Raw genomic sequence first — 17760 nt, forward strand, 5'->3', positions numbered from 1 at the left:
TAGTTAGTGCTGAAGCACTTTTACCATTTTTGATCAGCAGAAGGCAGCTCACCTTTAAGAGATGCAGACTGCCTTTAAGAGGCGCAGGCTAGCTTTAAGTAAAGATAGGCTCGCTTGAATATCACAAACTTCGACCCCCTGCTGAGCACACAACTGGGCTGTGTGGTACAATTATTATTAGCAGGCAGCACAAAGTTGACGTGCTGCCTGTGCTCCTTGAACGGGCGCAGGCATATCACAGTGCTTGCGCTCGTTTTTCAACGCTATGGAATTTCACCCCCTAAATCTTTCTGATGGAGTCAAAACAGCACTAGGCCAGAAATTACTGCTGCTGATAATAGCAGGTGATTGTTTAACACATTCAACTAATTTTTCTTGGTTTGCTATCTTACTGGACGGCATTAATCTATTAATTTTCTATTAATTTTAAATAAGTCATCTCCTCTTAAAATAGCAAACAAATAAATGTTATGAGTGTTCCAAGCATTCATCAGCCGTTATCAGCAACAGTAATTCCTAGCCTCACATCAGAAAATATTTGAAATGAACAGCAGACTGATCAGCTCTAAAAGAGGGAAAAAGTGGTTAAGGTTTAGATGTGACCCTTTGTTCTAAGGTTTTGCTTTAATGATACAAGATTCTAGCACGGTCCCCGTGGATTGGAAGGTAGCAAATGTAACCCCACTATTTAAGAAAGGAGGGAAGAGAGAAAACCGGTAACTACGGACCAGTTAGCCTGACATCAGTAACAGGGAAATTACTAGAATCTGATATTCGGGACGTGATAGCAGGGCACTCAGAAAATCATAATATGATTGGTCAGAGTCAACACGGATTTATGAAAGGGAAATCATGTTTGACAAATCAGTTAGAGGTTGTAACTGGTAGAGTGGATAAGGGGGAACCAGTGGATGTGGTGCATTTGGATTTTCAAAAAGCATTCAATAAGGTGCCACACAAGAGGTTATTACACAAAATTAGGGCTCATGGAATTGGGGTAATATATCAGCATAGATTAAGGATGGTTTAACTGACAGAAAACAGAGTAGGAATATGTGTAAACCACTGTTTGTATTCCTGTTTGTCCTGTTTGTATTCCACTGTGTACATGCCTGGACATGCCTCGGCTGACTCCTCCCACAGGTCCTAGTATAAAGGTGACTGCTCCCCAGCCCTTTGTATCCTGGACCGGTCGACCACTCGAGGCAGACCTCCATTCTGTTGTTAATAAAAGCCTTTAATTACTCTTCTAACTCTCAGTCTTTTATGAGTAATTGATAGCGCATCAATTTTATTAACAACATTTTTATAATGGAGAAGATCCTCACACCAGCATGCCTGGACTTAGATCATCGGGAGGCGGACTCATCCACCAAGTTTACTCACTGGCTTAAGTGTTTCGAAAAATTCCTGACCGCCTCCGAAGCAATCAAATCAGACGAGGACAAACTGGATGTCCTGACCTCTAAAGTGAACCACCGAGTGTACTCGGTCATCCAAGACGCGACCTCGTACGCGGACGCTATCAAGCTCCTCAAGGACCAGTACACGCGCCCAGTGAACGAAGTGTACGCCAGGCACCTTCTGGGGAGTCGTAAACAACAACCTGGGGAATCGACCGTGGAATACCTTCAGGCACTGTCTGTGCTTGGCCGGGCCTGTGGTTGTAAGGATGTAAAGGCCGCCGTGTACACAGAGGAACTTATCCGGGACGCTTTTGTAGCGGGCCACAGATCCAATTACACCCGACAGCGACTGTTGGAGCAGAGTGACCTCGACCTCAACAAGGCCTCTGAACTCGCACTATCATTGGATGCAGCCTACCGGGGCATGGATGCCTACTCCTCTGCACCGTAGACGCCGCGGGGAATGACAGCCTGGGACACGGTAGGACCGCCTCATAGCGCCGTGCCACCCCAGCCACACCCCAGCAACGGCCCAACTACCGCAGCAGTGTCCCAAGGCCAGACAGCAGTGCCCCAAGGCCAGAAATGCTACTTCTGTGGCCAGGCAAAACACCCCAGAGCGCGCTGCCCGGCGAAAAACGCGATCTGCTCGGGCTGCGGGAAGAAGGGACACTACGCTAACGTCTGCAGGGCCAAAGCTGCCCCGAACCCCAGCAGCGCCGCGTGTGGGCCATGCGGGCCGCCATCTTGGACCTCCCCGGCCATGTGCGAATCACCGGTACAGCAGCCATTTTGGACGCCTCCAGCCACATGGGGATCATGGACGCCGCCATCTTGGACGACAGCCGGGACGCAGCAGGCCCCCGACACCACCTCATCTGATACCCGCAGCGACACACCGACCCCTACGCTGGCATCCGTTACACTGGACCAAGCGAGACCGCACCAACTGGCCAGTTCCACAATGGACATTAAGGTAAATGGTCACGATACAATCTGCCTTTTTGACTCTGGGAGCACGGAGAGCTTCATCCACCCCGACACGGTGCGGCGTTGCTCTCTCCCAGTCCTGCCTGCGCACCAGCGGATTTCTATGGCCTCCGAGTCCCAGTCGGCGGACATCGGCGGCTACTGCGTGGTGACACTCGTAGTAGACGGGACCGTGTACGATCATTTTAAACTTCTGGTCCTGCCTGACCTCTGCGCTGCCGTCCTGCTGGGGTTAGATTTTCAGTGCCACCTTAAAAGTGTTACGATGGCGTACGGTGGACCCCTACCCCCACTCACAGTCCGCAGCCAGCAGCTTCCAAATTGCCCGCCGCGCACCAGGTGCAACCTCTCCACACTCAGAGTCACCCCCCCACCACTGTTTGCTAACCTCACCCCCGACTGTAAGCCCATCGCCACAAAGAGCAGGCGATACAGTGCCGGGGACAGGGTTTTCATTAAAACCGAAGTGGAGCGGCTCCTGAAAGAAGGGATTATTGAGGGCAGCACCAGCCCCTGGCGAGCCCAGGTTGTGGTCGTTAAGACCGGCGAGAAGCAGCGCCTGGTCATCGACTACAGCCAGACAATAAATCGCTACACCCTGCTGGACGCCTACCCACTCCCCCGTATAGCTGATATGATCAACCAGATCGCGCAGTACCGCGTCTTCTCGACCATTGACCTGAAATCAGCGTACCACCAGCTCCCCATCAGCCCTGAGGACCGCCAGTACACTGCCTTTGAGGCAAACGGCCGCCTCTATCACTTCCTTAGGGTTCCCTTTGGCGTCACCAACGGGGTCTCCGTCTTCCAAAGGGAGATGGACCGGATGGTAGATCAAAATGCGTTGCAGGCCACTTTCCCATATCTGGACAATGTGACCATCTGCGGCCGTGACTTGCAGGACCATGACGCAAACCTCGAAAAATTCCTCCGCACCGCCCAACTCCTGAACCTGACATATAACAAGGCGAAGTGCATATTCCGCACAAACCGCCTCGCCATCCTTGGCTGTGTTGTGGAACACGGAGTCATCGGCCCCGACCCCGACCGGATGCGTCCCCTTATGGAACTTCCACTGCCCCACTGCCTCAAGGCCCTGAAGAGGTGCCTAGGGTTTTTCTCCTATTACGCCCAGTGGGTCTCCTACTATGCGGACAAGGCCCGTCCGCTGATCAAGTCCACCTCTTTTCCCTTGACGGCAGAGGCCCGCTTAGCCTTCCACCGTATCAAGGAGGACATTGCCAAAGCCACCATGCACGCAGTGGACGAATCCATCCCCTTCCAGGTGGAAAGCGACGCGTCCGACTTTGCCCTGGCCGCTACCCTCAATCAGGCGGGGAGACCCGTGGCCTTCTTTTCACGAACCCTCCAAGGCCCGGAGACCAGACACTCCGCTGTTGAGAAGGAGGCCCAGGCGATTGTGGAGGCTGTGCGTCATTGGAGGCACTACCTGGCCGGAAAACGATTTACCCTGCTCACTGACCAACGTTCAGTTGCTTTCATGTTTAACAACAAGCAGAGGGGCAAAATCAAAAATGACAAGATCTTGAGGTGGAGAATCGAACTCTCCACCTACAACTACGAGATCTTGTACCGGCCCGGGAAGCTAAATGAACCCCCGGATGCGATATCGCGTGGCACCTGCGCCAGCGCGCAGATCGATAGACTACGGGCCCTCCACAATGACCTCTGCCACCCGGGGGTCACCAGGTTCTTCCACTTCATCAAGGCCCGCAACCTGCCTTACTCTATTGAGGAGGTCAGGACCATGACCAGGAACTGCCAAGTCTGCGCTGAGTGCAAACCGCACTTTTATAGACCAGACAGGGCCCGCCTGATAAAAGCCACTCGCCCCTTCGAGCGCCTGAGCGTTGATTTTAAAGGGCCTCTCCCCTCCTCCGACCGCAATGTGTACTTCCTCAATATTATTGATGAGTACTCCCGTTTCCTGTTCGCCTTCCCGTGCCCGGACATGACCAGTGCCACGGTCACTAAATGTCTGAACAACCTCTTCACCCTGTTCGGCTTCCCCAGCTATATCCATAGCGACCGGGGCTCATCGTTTATGAGCGACGAACTCCGTCAGTACCTGCTAACTAGGGGTATTGCCACAAGCAGGACCACCAGTTACAACCCCCGGGGGAACGGACAGGTGGAAAGAGAAAATGCGACAGTTTGGAAGGCCGTCCTGCTAGCCTTAAAGTCTAGGGGCCTTCCAACCTCCCGCTGGCAGGATGTGCTCCCCGATGCGCTCCACTCTATTCGGTCACTGCTCTGCACTGCCACTAACGCCACCCCTCATGAGAAAATGTTTGTCTTCCCAAGGAAGTCCACATCGGGGACATCGCTACCGCCATGGCTGACGTCCCCAGGGCCGGTCCTACTGAGAAGACACGTGAGGACCCATAAAACGGACCCCCTGGTCGAGAGGGTCGACCTCCTCCACGCCAACCCCCAGTATGCTTACATCGCATACCCGGACGGGCGGGAGGACACAGTCTCCATAAGAGACCTTGCACCCTTGGGGGCCGCAGTAACCCACTACCCACTCCCCCCCCCCCCCACGATCCGATATCCAGCCCCAGCAGACGGCAGGCCTGGGCCCCGCGACCCGCTCGACATCTACGAGGACGACACGCCTGTGCCACAGCCTACGCTGGACTCGACGCCGGAAGCTTCACTACCCCTGCCGTCGCCACGCCAATCACAGCGGCAGACAAGACCTCCGGAGAGACTCCAATACACTAACTTTTAATACACTTCACCCCGCCGGACTCAATTTTAAACAAGGGGTGAATGTGGTAAACCACTGTTTGTATTCCTGTTTGTCCTGTTTGTATTCCACTGTGTACATGCCTGGACATGCCTCGGCTGACTCCTCCCACAGGTCCTAGTATAAAGGTGACTGCTCCCCAGCCCTTTGTATCCTGGACCGGTCGACCACTCGAGGCAGACCTCCATTCTGTTGTTAATAAAAGCCTTTAGTTACTCTAACTCTCAGTCTTTTATGAGTAATTGATAGCGCATCAGAATAAATGGGTCATTTTCAGGTTGGCAGTGGGGTACTGGAAGGATCAGTGCTTAGGCCTCAACTATTTACAATCTACATCAATGACTTAGATGAGGGGACCAAGTGTAATGTATCCAAGTTTGCTGACGATACAAAGTTAGGTGGGAAAGTAAGCAATGAGGAGGATGCAAAAGAATTTAGACAGGTTAAGTGACTGGGCAAGAATGTGGCAGATGGAATATAATGTGGAGATGTGTGAAGTTATCCACTTTGGTAGTAAAAATAGAAAAGCAGAATATTTTTTAAATGGTGAGAGACTGGTATTCAGAGGGACCTGGGTATCCTTGTACACAAATCACAAAAGGTTAACATGCAGGTACAGCAAGCAATTAGGAAAGCAAATGTTATGTTAGCCTTTATTACAAAGGGATTAGTCCCCTTGAAAATACATCTCTGGCCTTCAGCACTTTCATCTCCCTTCAATAAATTCTAAATTCACCCCTGCTGCAAAGTGCACTTGTGCACTTTTTCTTTTTGCCTGCTATAAATGCAATAGAATATTGGATATGTCTGCAGCCTAAATTATGATAAGTTTGTGTACTGCTGCACTTTCAGACAAACTCCTAATTTTCACAGGTGATCAGGCTTTTTGGGGGCTGTGCTAGTTTTTTTTGAGGCTCTCAGTTTTTGTCAGCTTTCTAGATCGGCACGTATGCATTCTTGCCCTCAAGTTCTGTGCATAATCCAGTAACCTGCTTTGCATCCAAATTATCCATTCCCCTCAGCATTTTAAACATCTTGATCATGTCTCCTCTCGATCTTTTTTTCCCCCCAATGGAAAGTTTATTTCCAAGTTTCCATAAAACTTGTATTCAAAACTTGGGTGACTCAACTTTTAGAGAAGGAATAGGATTAATGGAGCTTGGGGGGGGGGGGGTGGCGGTAGGGGGAGGGAGAGAGAAAAGATCAGAAGCTCAGAGGAACAGAGGCCGAGAAAGATCAAAATTGACTAAGAGAGCAGCACAGAAGAATGTGGAAGAGAAGGCGAAGAGGAGATTTGATAGGGGTGTTTAAAATCATGAAGGGTTTAGATAGAGTAAATAAGGAGAAACTGTTTCCAATGGCTGAAGGGTCGATTACCAGAGGGCACAGATTTAAGTTGATTGGCAAAAAAAAAAGAGGCGACGTGAGGAAAAGTTTTTTTACGTAACGAGTGATTAGGATTTGGAATGCATTGCCTGATATGGTAGTGGATACAGATTCAATAGTAACCTTCAAAAGGGATCTGGATAAATACTTGGAGAAAAAAATTGCAGGGGTACAGGGAAAGAGCAGGGGAGTGCGACTAACTGGACTACTCTTCGAAAGAGCTGGCACAGAATTGATGGGCCAAATGGCCTCCTTGTGTGCTGTACTATTCTACGTTCTATGATTCTATAATCGAGAGGTCCAAGTTGAATTGAAAGGTTTAATCAATACCAGCAGTTTAGCACTATAATTTGTACTCTTACCTCAACTTCCACGTCTGTGTAAGGTTGACATAATGTTAAGAACATGAGCATTGCCCTGCAAGACAGCAAACAGTAGAATTTGAAAAACAAAACTTCAGAGAATTCTTTAGATATCTAGTTGTTCAAGTTTTCACCAAAATGACAAGACCCACTTCATTGTACACCACCTGAGATTACCAAGATTGTTCACTAAACAGGCCACTGTTTAAAAATAAAAACACATTGGTAGCACATGTGCGTATTTCAGCACACTGTGCAGTGTTGTTTTGGGATACTAGATTCACATCTCTGAATCTCTCCCAGCAACTTGGGGTGAGGAACAGGAGTAAACAAATACATTTGCTAGAAAAGAAAAGTGGAAAGATAAGTCCCGGCAACAGTAACAAAACACTTTTGATCACAAGATAATTGCAGATGAGGACGACCATTCGGCCCATCTTAACTTACCCAACAAGCCCTAAAGTCCCCCCATTGCAGCATTCAGTTGCTTCTTCAACGATTTTAGGGTTCTCTTTTGACTGCTCTCTTCAGAAGTGCATTCCAGGTGATCACTTGGTGAGTGAAAAACTTTCTGATGTCAAAGCTAAATTTGATTTTTACTGGTTTGAAACTGTGAAACTATGGAAAGCAGCTGGAGGCTCCGAGGGCAGGTTTTGGCCTTCCTGCCCAGCTAAGGAATAAGGATGCACACAATTTGAGTCAGTCCGAGATCCGATAAGGAAGCCAGACCTAAAGAAGGAAATTATTTCAAAATCCTTTTGATTTAAAGAGAAGTGCACCATTTTAACATAACCGCTGACTATCATAGAATTATAGAATGATACAGCACAGAAGGAGGCCAAGGACAATCGGCCCATCGTGCCTGTGCCAGCTCTTTGAAAGAGCTCTCCAATCTGTCCCACTCCCTTGCTCTTTCCCCATAGCCCAGCAAATTTCTCCTTTTCAAGTATTTATCCAATTCCCTTTTGAAAGTTAATGGCCCAGAAATTCGGGTCGGGGGCTTCCCGCGGGTGCAAGCCCCCGACCTGCACTTACCTTGCGCGCCGGCCGTTGAGCTGTGGGCCCCCGTGGAATTCCGATCCGGGGCCTGGTCCAGCTGCCGGCGCGCAGTGCTTGTGTATCCCAGGGGCGCAGTTAGTTCGATGCGTCCCTGGGATCACGTGGGCCATGGGCAGCCAATCGGAGCAGGGAATGCTCCATTCATAAGTCTTGACAGGAAGTGCTGTCAAGACTTCTAAATACTACGGCCCCAAAATAGCACTAAATCTTCAAATAAATTTTTTTTTTTTTTTTTAATCACATTTTTTAAATAAACATGAAATAACTATTTTAAACAATAATTTAAATTTTTGAAAAAAATAATTTTATATTCTAATGGGGCTAAAAATAAACTTACCTTGCTTTAAAGTATTTAAAAATAATAAACCTGTGGAAAAAATGTTTTAATTTTAATTAATTCACCACTTACCTTGTAAAAAGCAGGCCTTATGCCTGCTTTTTATGTGTGTAAATTCTGCAGACTTACCCTCACGGAAAAACCTGTAAAAAAAACCCTAAGTTTGATGCGCACGCGCAGCCTCTCCCGCGCACGCGTTCGACCTCTGAACCCCTGCTTTCAGAGGAACGGAAGTGCCGGTTTCCCCGCGCATGCAGGAAACCGGCACTTCCATCGGGCCTACGGGTGAGTACCCCGTGCGTACTCACCCGTGGAGACCCGAATTTCTGGGCCAATATTACTGAATCTGCTTCCACCACCCTTTCAGGCAGTATATTCCAGATCATAACAACTCACTGCGTAAAAATGTTTTTCCTCATGTCGCCTCTGGTTGTTTTGCCAATTACCTTAAATCTGTGTCCTGTTTACCGACCCTTCTGCCACTGTAAACAGTTTCTCCTTATTTACTCTATCACAACCCAACAGGATTTTGAACACCTCTATCAAATCTCCCCTTAACCTTCTCTGCTCCAAGGAGAACAACCACAATTTCTCTAGTCTCGCCACAAGTATTGGATAAATACTTGAAAAAAATTACAGGACTATGGGGAAAGAGCAGGGGAGTGGGATTAATTGGATGGATTAACCAAAGAGCCGGCACAGGCATGATGGGCTGAATGGCTGTATCATTCTATGACTATGTAACTGAAGTCTTTCATCCCGGTACTATTCTAGTAAATCTTCTCTGCACCCTTTCTAAGGCCTCGACAACCTTCCTAAAGTGTGGTGCCCCGAATTGGCCACAATACTCCTTCTGGGGACTAACCAGTGTTTTTTAATGTTTAGCATAACTTCCTTGCTTTAGTACTCTATGGGGTAGAGTTTCCACTTTGGGTGCAATCAGCGATTCGGGTGTAAATTGCACCTAAAATTGTGCTAGTTTTGAGAAGTGTACTTTCTGCTGAAACTAATTTGCGTATCACTGAACATAAAATCTGCCATGGACTAGCGTAATCAGGTAACAGTTTAGAGAACAAGTCTTTTTTTTTAAATTCATCTTTAAAAAATATTCCTTGATATATTTAAGAATGGTAACTTGGTGCAGTTTGATTAATACAGCTGAAAATAGGTTTTTCACAAAAAATAAGCAATTTCTTTTTAAATCGGAGTGTCTCGTCCAACTGTGAGTAACCCAATTTTAAATAACTGAAAATAACTATACAGAACCATTTGCTAGTTATATTGGGGTAGTCAGTTTCTTAGTAAATTAAAAAAAATGTATTCAAAGCTTTTAAAATGTGCCTATTAGTGTCCTTGCGCCTAAAAAAAACTTAATTTTGAGAACCTCCTCGAAGGCCCACAAACAAGCGCAATTAGCAGAACCTTACAATGATGGTTAATTCAATCGTGGGTGCGGCCAGGGCCAGCTTCTAGCACAATGTTTTTTAAACTAGCACAAAAGATCCCAGAAACTCAACCTGTGCTGGACATAATTTGCGCTCGACATTCCTCGATCTTTTAAGCTGGTTTCGCCAATTTCGGGTGAATTGTTCCGAAAAAACCAGCGTAACTGAGCAGAAATTCCAGACCTATACCTCTATTTATAAAGCCAAAGATCCCGTATGCCTTTCTAACCTTTCTCAACTTGTCCTGCCACCTTCAAAGACTTGTGTATGTACACCCCCAGGTCTCTCTGTTCCTGCACTCCCTGTAAAATTGTACCATTTAGTTTATATTGCCTCTCCTCATTCTTCCTATCAAAATGCATCAACTCCACACTTCTCTGCATTAAATTTCATCTGGCATGTGTCTGCCCGTTTCACCAGTCTATGTCCTCTTGAAGTCTGTTACTATCCTCCTCACTGCTTACTATATTTCTGAGTGTCGTGTCATCTGCAAACTTTGACATTATGCCCTGTATACCCAAGTCCAGGTCATTAATATATATCAAAAAGAGCAGAGGCCCCAACACCGACCACTGGGGAACACCACCATATTCTTCCCTCCAGTCTGAAAAACAACCATTCACCAACACTCTCTGCTTTCTGTCCCTTAGCCAATTTCGTATCCATGCAGCCACTGCCCCTTTAATCCCATGGGCTTCAATTTTACTAATGAGTCTATTACGTGGTACTTTATCAAACGCCTTTTGAAAGTCTATATACACATCAGCCACACACCTACATCCACCCTCTCTGTTCCTTCATCAAAAAACTCAATCAAGTTAATCCGTGCTGGCTTTCATTTATTAACCCAATATTTTGCTAAGTACCAATTAATTTTGTCCCGAATTAATGTTTTTAAACATTTCCCCCACCACCGACATTAGGCCAACTGGACAGTAGTTTCTGGGTTTATCCCTCCACTTTTTTGAACATTTGGTGAAATCATTTCAGCTGTGATCCTAAAATAGTTACAGACAAGTGATTGTCTTCCTTCTTGTCTTGGCAGTATTTAAACTTAGATCCTACAGTGAAAAGATAAGTGTTGCAAACTAGAGTGTTGAAATCAACAGTGAGTTAAGTTTGCAAGTGCTTAAAATGGTTTAACCAAAAAATTATTTATCCAATCAATGTAGGTAATTTCCACGTAAAATATTTAATCTTACTATAATTTTCCAAGGATAGTACTAAAGAAGCCAGTACTGAAAGCTTTAAAAAAAATTAATTTATAAAAATAATTGAATTCCTCGTTACTGGGCAGTCCATATAAACTTGGGTTAGTGACTACATTAATGCTGGACATACTACCAATCCACTGCGTACTGGAAGTCTATCTATATAATTTTACTGCTCGAGATTGATATCTCTGGGGGTAGTGAAAGCAGATCAATTAAAACCCAGGAAATTTGTTTTACTTGAAAATTTGCAGGAAAAAGCAGCAAAAGTATTGCATGTTTCATAAATGTTTGGTGCTATAAAATGTAACAGCTGATTTTACCCATTGGTTTTTTTGGTTCCTTATAAGTATTTTTAGCCAAACAGGGAATCTTTCCAACCCTTTCTGTAAAACCTACTACCTCAAAACCACTCCAAGGGAAAGAGTTTAGAGTTTGGTTAACTTAGAGTTGCAAATAACTTGCAACTAGAACTTGCAGCATAAATTTAATTTCATAAGTAATGGAAAATGTTTTCATAAGACTATTTCACCACTGATGTATAAATTGGAGGACTTTTGACACCGGTTTCCTCTTTTGCTGTTCCTCATTTGCTTAATAAGAATTTATTTAACCATTTGCTGCCTTAAACATAGAAACATAGAAGATAGGAGCAGGAGTAGGCCATTCGGCCCCTCAAGCCTGCTCCGCCATTCAATGCGATCATGGCTGATCATCCAAATTCAGTACCCTGTCCCTGTTTTCTCCCCATATCCCTTGATCCCTTTAGCTTTAAGAAATATATCCAACTCCTTCTTGAATATATTTAATGAATTGGCCTCTACTGCCTTCTGTGGTAGAGAATTCCACAGGTTCACCACTCTCTGGGTGAAGAAATTCCTCCTCATCTCTGTCCTAAATGGCTTACCCCTTATCCTTAGACTGTGACCCCTGGTTCTGGACTCCCCGACCATCAGGAACATCCTTCCTGCATCTAGTCTGTCCAGTCCTGTTAGAATTTTATAAGTTTCGATGAGATCCCCTCTCATTCTTCTAAACTCCAGCGAGTACAAGCCCAATCGACCCAATCTCTCCTCATACGTCATTCCTGCCATCCCAGGTATCAGCCTGGTGAATCTTCGTTGCACTCCCTCCATGGCAAGAACATCCTTCCTCAGATAAGGCGACCAAAACTGCACACAATACTCAAGATGTGGTCTCACCAAGGCCCTGTACAACTGCAGCAAGACATCCCTGTTCCTATACTCAAACCCTCTCGCTGCGAAGGCCAACATACCATTTGCCTTCTTAACCGCGACCAAGACTTAACTTATTTTTCATCTCATTATTATTCACAGAACTTATTTTTAAAAACACCAAAATTATGTTTGCATCTTCTACAGGATAACAACATTCATTCAGATCACATGCTAACCTCAATTTCAAAAGCAGCCATGTGTAGCAACCAGTATTGAGTTTACACTGTGGGCTTTCCTCCTACCCACGTCAAACAGCATTTCCAATGTAGATGACAGGTTTCAAGCCTCACCACAAGCCAAAAGTCAGAAAGAACCCAACAGTAGTATACATTGGCTCATTACCCATGCAGAAACCATCTCCAGGAATTAAAGTTCATAAAGACCCAACTAAGACAATTCGGATAAATAGAAAAAAACTCAAAAGATGTAAAACTGAAACAAAAACAGAAATGCTGGAACAATAAGCAGCTGAGTCCACATCTGTGGAGAGAACAGAGCAGTTAACATTTCAGATTCCACACTTCATTAGAAGAGGAAAAAATTAAAAGGAACTGAACAAAGAGATGGGGAGGAGAAAATGGTCTCCATGTCTCTTAAATGCTTCTAATTTCTTTTATTATGCTTCTTTCCATTGTCTCATGTTAATGTCACCAGCCATTTAATCATCTCATGTTTTCCTTTAAACATTTTTCTGGTCATTCTACTGTACTTCCATTACTGTGGTTTTTTTTTATTCATGTGTGAACAAAGCTAGTAAGTAGGTGTCAGCAGACTATTCACAGTTGAAAGAATTTTCTGTTTTCCTGTGTGGGGTATCGTTCCACAGGTGCCAATAGCTGAAAAACAACTTGTTCACTATTTCAGTGCAGTGGAGAAGGCAGACGGGGAAAATAAAAATATCTTTCAAAGGTAACATCCACAACCTGAACTGGAAGCTGATGTTCTCCATTATAGATTAAAAGACAATTCACACAAATGCATCACCTAGTAGGAAACAATAGCTAGCTTCAAAATGAGTTAACAAGTGTAGTAAAATGATGTGTCATTAGTAAGTAATAGACCCAGCTGCAAGTTGGATTATTTAATTACACAATGATAATTATTGCATAGATACAGTTATATTAATGTAAATATTCTTCTTGATCTGGTCTTCATACAAGGCCTAGAAAATATATATGAAATAGAAGTCATAGTACCCCAGAGAGCAGCACCCACAGAATAGTTGGGGGAAAAATTGGTTATCGCCCATTTTGGAGCACTAATATCAGCCGGGTGCAAAGTTTGGCGCCCGGTGCTAATTAGCGTCTCCGACTGCAAAATTCACCTCTATCGCCCATGAAAGTGATTTGAGCGCTATATCAGGTGCTACACACCTCTCTTAAGGCACAAACGTCCAGGAGCGAGGCACTACCTCAGAACGCTACCGAACTCAGGCGATGTCAGGCGAAGCCAGACAGACCAATTCTTAAAGGGGAGGGGCCATCTTGCTGGCCAGCCACACCCTACTCATTGCAACCTTGAATCTCGGCCTGGAGCGACCTCTAAAGCAATTGTGTTGGAAGCACTCATGGATAGGCCCAGGGAAAGAGCTCAGCGCTTAGGAAGCTCAAAAGTGGTGCGGAGGGCCAAAATTCCTTAGGACAGCATTAAATCTCTCCAGACGTCTCTCTCCCTCTCAACCTGCGTGTACCAAAAATTTTGCCGACAAGAAAAGGCAGGAAGCGCCCGCCTTTAAATAGCGTTCCCCCAGCCCCTTCCCGACTTGAAAACGTCCCCCTCTACCTGTCATTCCTAGCGGCAGGCGCTAAGGCAGGGGGCGCGACTCAATATCCGGTCTGGGGCGTTGCACGCTCGACTGACGTCACGAGCTGTGGGCGCAGGAGATCGTGGCGGTAGTGTTTACTGCCAATGCAAAAGGACTCGTCAATTTTTCCCCATAAAGTTTAACCTGATCTAGAAGTTAGATATACCCAAGGCTAGGAGCCAGGGCTAAATTCAGTGAAATGAGGGAATAACTAAAGCAAGTAGATTGGGTGAGGTTGTTTAATAACATTTCAGTACAAGACAACGAGAACACCTTTAATGGTATAATGCCAAGTATGCAAGATAAATACACGCCCAAAACTAATAAACTCAGGCTAAACAAACATGTTACCCTAAATGTATTACCAAACACATTTAAAGTGAGATGGAGGGGTAAAACTGGCTGTACAAATACTGCTGGGAGAAATGAGAAGGGGCTCACTGGAATGAATACAAAAAAATGCAGAAACACGTTAAAAGGTTGATCGGAGGGTCAAAGAGAGACTTGGAAGAAAGCACAGCAGCTGAAGCTAAGCCCAACGATAAAACAATTCTCTCAGTACTGCAACAGCAACAGTGAAGTCAGAGAAGAAATGAAAACTATAAAAGATAAATCAAGCTTGAAACGGAGGATGAGCACAAAATAGCACATTTTGAATGACTTCTTCCACCAAGTATTCACAAAGGAAGACATGAGCAACATGTCCTATCCAAAGATATCCCAATTAAAATCAATGGCCCAGAAATCGGACAAGGCCCGAAAATGGGAGCGGGGATCGCGATGCACGATTCTGATGCAGGCAGCACGTAAACTTCATGCTGCCTGCTAATTAAAATTTTGGTCGCATGCAGCCCAGCGCTGAACGCGCTGCTGAGTGGCTGCACGCCTCAGAAGAGGGACAAAGTTTGTACGAGGCTAGCACCACTTAAAGCTAGCCTTCAGCTCTTAAAGGGGAAGTGCATTCTGGCTGCAGCAGGTGCTGGAAGTGGCTGGAGAAGACATTCTGACCAGGGAGAAGATGTATTAATGGCACAACAGGGGAGAGAGTGGACTCCAAGGCTTTCTGACGCAGCATCAGAGGCCTTGGTGCAGGAGGTGGACATGAGGAGAGAGCTCCTCTATCCATAGGGGGCCAGGAGGCCCTCCAGACAAACTGTGAGAATGCAATGTGAGCAGACAGCTGTCACGGTCAATGCCAGCAGTGTAGCCCCAAGGACCTGGATGCAAAACTGCAAGAAGTTTAATAACCTCACACGAGTGGTCATGGTCAGTGGAATCATCTTCAAATGCCATATCCTTACAACTGAACCACTAGGCTCAGACACTGCTCAATTCATCACACCCTCTTCACTCACCTACCAACAATTTCTATCAATCACGACTCATACCTCATATTCATAGCTTCACCTCACCCTCACATACCAAGCACTGCTGCAAGCCTCACAGCCACATCTCACAGCTTGCAGACACTGCTAGCTATTCAACCAAGGCAGGCCCATCACCCAAACACATTGCACCACACTCTGATACACTTCCCTCTCTCTTGTAGGTCAAGGTGGATACAAACTATTGCACCCATGTCTGGGAGCAACTGGTCTGAGCAGAAGCCTTAAAGTAACCTGCCACACCACTCCCTGGAGACTTCAAATAAGATAACAAATCGCCAAACACTTCTACAAACTCACCAAGAGCCAGCAGAAATCAATCAGCAACTAACCTGAAAACAGCTGATGATCCTTTTAAATAGCGCTTTTGAGGAGGCTCCTTCCTGCTGCTGAGCACATATTCAGTTGTGCATCTTTAAGAGAAGGCATCAGCTGGAGCGTTGAGGTCGAAAATGGCAGGGCTGGCGTCAAATCAGCATTACATGTTGACTGACATCATGATCTGCCTACTCTGCATACTTCTGGCGCATGCTCCCAGCGCCGGCGCCAACGACCTCACCAAAATGGTGTCTGGAGGTGTGCGCGCGCGGCGCGGACGGCATTTTGTACACAAAACTGCACCCGTAGCACTGAAAAAACGGGAGCCATGGAGCCGAATTTCACAGCCAATTACTATTATAAATGAGAAGGATGTTCTATGGGTGCAAAACAAATAAATATCCAGAGAGACTAGGATGGTATTTATCCCAGAGCTTAGTGTGGAGATTTGTGAGGCACTGAAGGGAAAGTAGTGAGTGAGGAGGACATAAAAAACCTGCAAGGGGACATAGACAGGCTAAGTAAGTGGGCAGAGATTTGGCAGATGGAATACAATACTGGAAAGTGTGAGGTTATGCACTTTGGCAGGAAAAATCGTAGAGCAAGTTATTATCTTAATGGCAAGAAACTGGAAAGTACTGAAGTACAGAGGGATCTGGGGGTCCTGGTGCACGAAACTCAAAAGGTTAGTATGCAGGTGCAGCAAGTGATTAAGAAGGCCAATGGCATGTTGGCTTTCATTGCTAGGGGGATAGAATATAAAAATAGGGAGGTATTGGTGAGACCGCACCTGGAATACTGCATACAGTTCTGGTGTCCATACTTAAGAAAAGACATACTTGCTCTCGAGTCAGTACAAAGAAGGTTCACTCGGTTAATCCCGGGGATGAGGGGATGGACATATGAGGAGAGGTTGAGTAGATTGGGACTCTACTCATTGGAGTTTAGAAGAATGAGAGGCGATCTTATTGAAACATATAAGATTGTGAAGGGGTTGGATCGGGTGGATGCGGGGAGGATGTTCCCGATGATAGGTGAAACTAGAACTAGAGGACATAGTCTTAGAATAAGGGGCTGCTCTTTCAAAACTGAGATGAGGAGGAACTACTTCACTGAGAGGGTGGTAGGTCCATGGAATATGCTGCCCCAAAAAGCTGTAGAAGCTACATCATTACATAAATTTAAAACAGAAATAGACAGTTTCCTAGAAGTAAAGGGAATTAAGGGTTACGGGGAGCGGGCAGGAATTTGGACATGAGTCTAGGTTCGGATCGGTCATGGCCCTGTGGGTAGCGGAGCGGGCCCAGGGGCCGTGTAGCCTGATCCTGCTCCTATTTTGTGTGTCTAATTCTGTTAGATTCAGGAGATGGTTCTGTGATAGTAGATTGGCGGTTAGGATCAGATCAGCCATGATCTTATTGAATGGCGGAGCAGGCTCGAGGGGCCGACTGGCCTACTCCTGCTCCTATTTCTTATGTTCTTATGAAGGAGCCAATGGACATTGGGGAGGTACCAATAAATTGGAAACATGCTAATGTGATGCCCATATTCAAAAAGGCTAACAAAGCAGACAAACAACTACAGACCAATTAGTCTTGTTTCAATTCCATGTAAAATAAAGGAATTGATTATTGGGAGTAAACGTGAGGATCTTCTGTACAACAATAACCTGGTTAACAGCAGTCAGCGTGGACTCAGAAGGGGAAGATCCTATCTGACCAACTTCCTTGACTTCTTTGGGGAAGTGGCAACCCAAGTGGAAAGTGGTAAGCCCCATAATGAGGTGTACTGTGGCTTCCAAAATGCTCTTGATAAAGTTCCAACCAAAGGTTATGAATAAAACTCAAATGTGCGAGAATTCAGGGTAAAGCATGGGAGTGAAAGAGAAAGTGTCTGAACGATCAAAGGCGTAATGTCAACTGGGAGGAAGAACTGAGTTGCATATATCAGGGCTTGGTGCTAGGAACACTGCCGTTTCTAATTTACATAAATATCCTAGATTCAGAGACTCAATGCAAAGTGGTTCAATATGCAAATAATGAAAAG

General features: G+C 45.7%; 1 protein-coding gene across 1 annotated transcript in view; it reads right to left on the reverse strand.

Moving 5' to 3' along the window:
• lpcat2 (lysophosphatidylcholine acyltransferase 2) overlaps positions 1 to 17760 on the reverse strand; it is a 112353-nt gene that overhangs the window by 52910 nt on the left and 41683 nt on the right. The window contains exon 8 of the mRNA XM_085991387.1: positions 6918 to 6972. Coding sequence (XP_085847513.1) covers positions 6918 to 6972 — 55 coding nt within the window. The remainder of the gene's footprint in view (positions 1 to 6917; positions 6973 to 17760) is intronic.

This window comes from Somniosus microcephalus, chromosome 6, assembly GCF_052327205.1.
Source record: "Somniosus microcephalus isolate GS21.2 chromosome 6, FLI_Smic_1.0, whole genome shotgun sequence".
NCBI classification, from domain to species: domain Eukaryota; kingdom Metazoa; phylum Chordata; class Chondrichthyes; order Squaliformes; family Somniosidae; genus Somniosus; species Somniosus microcephalus.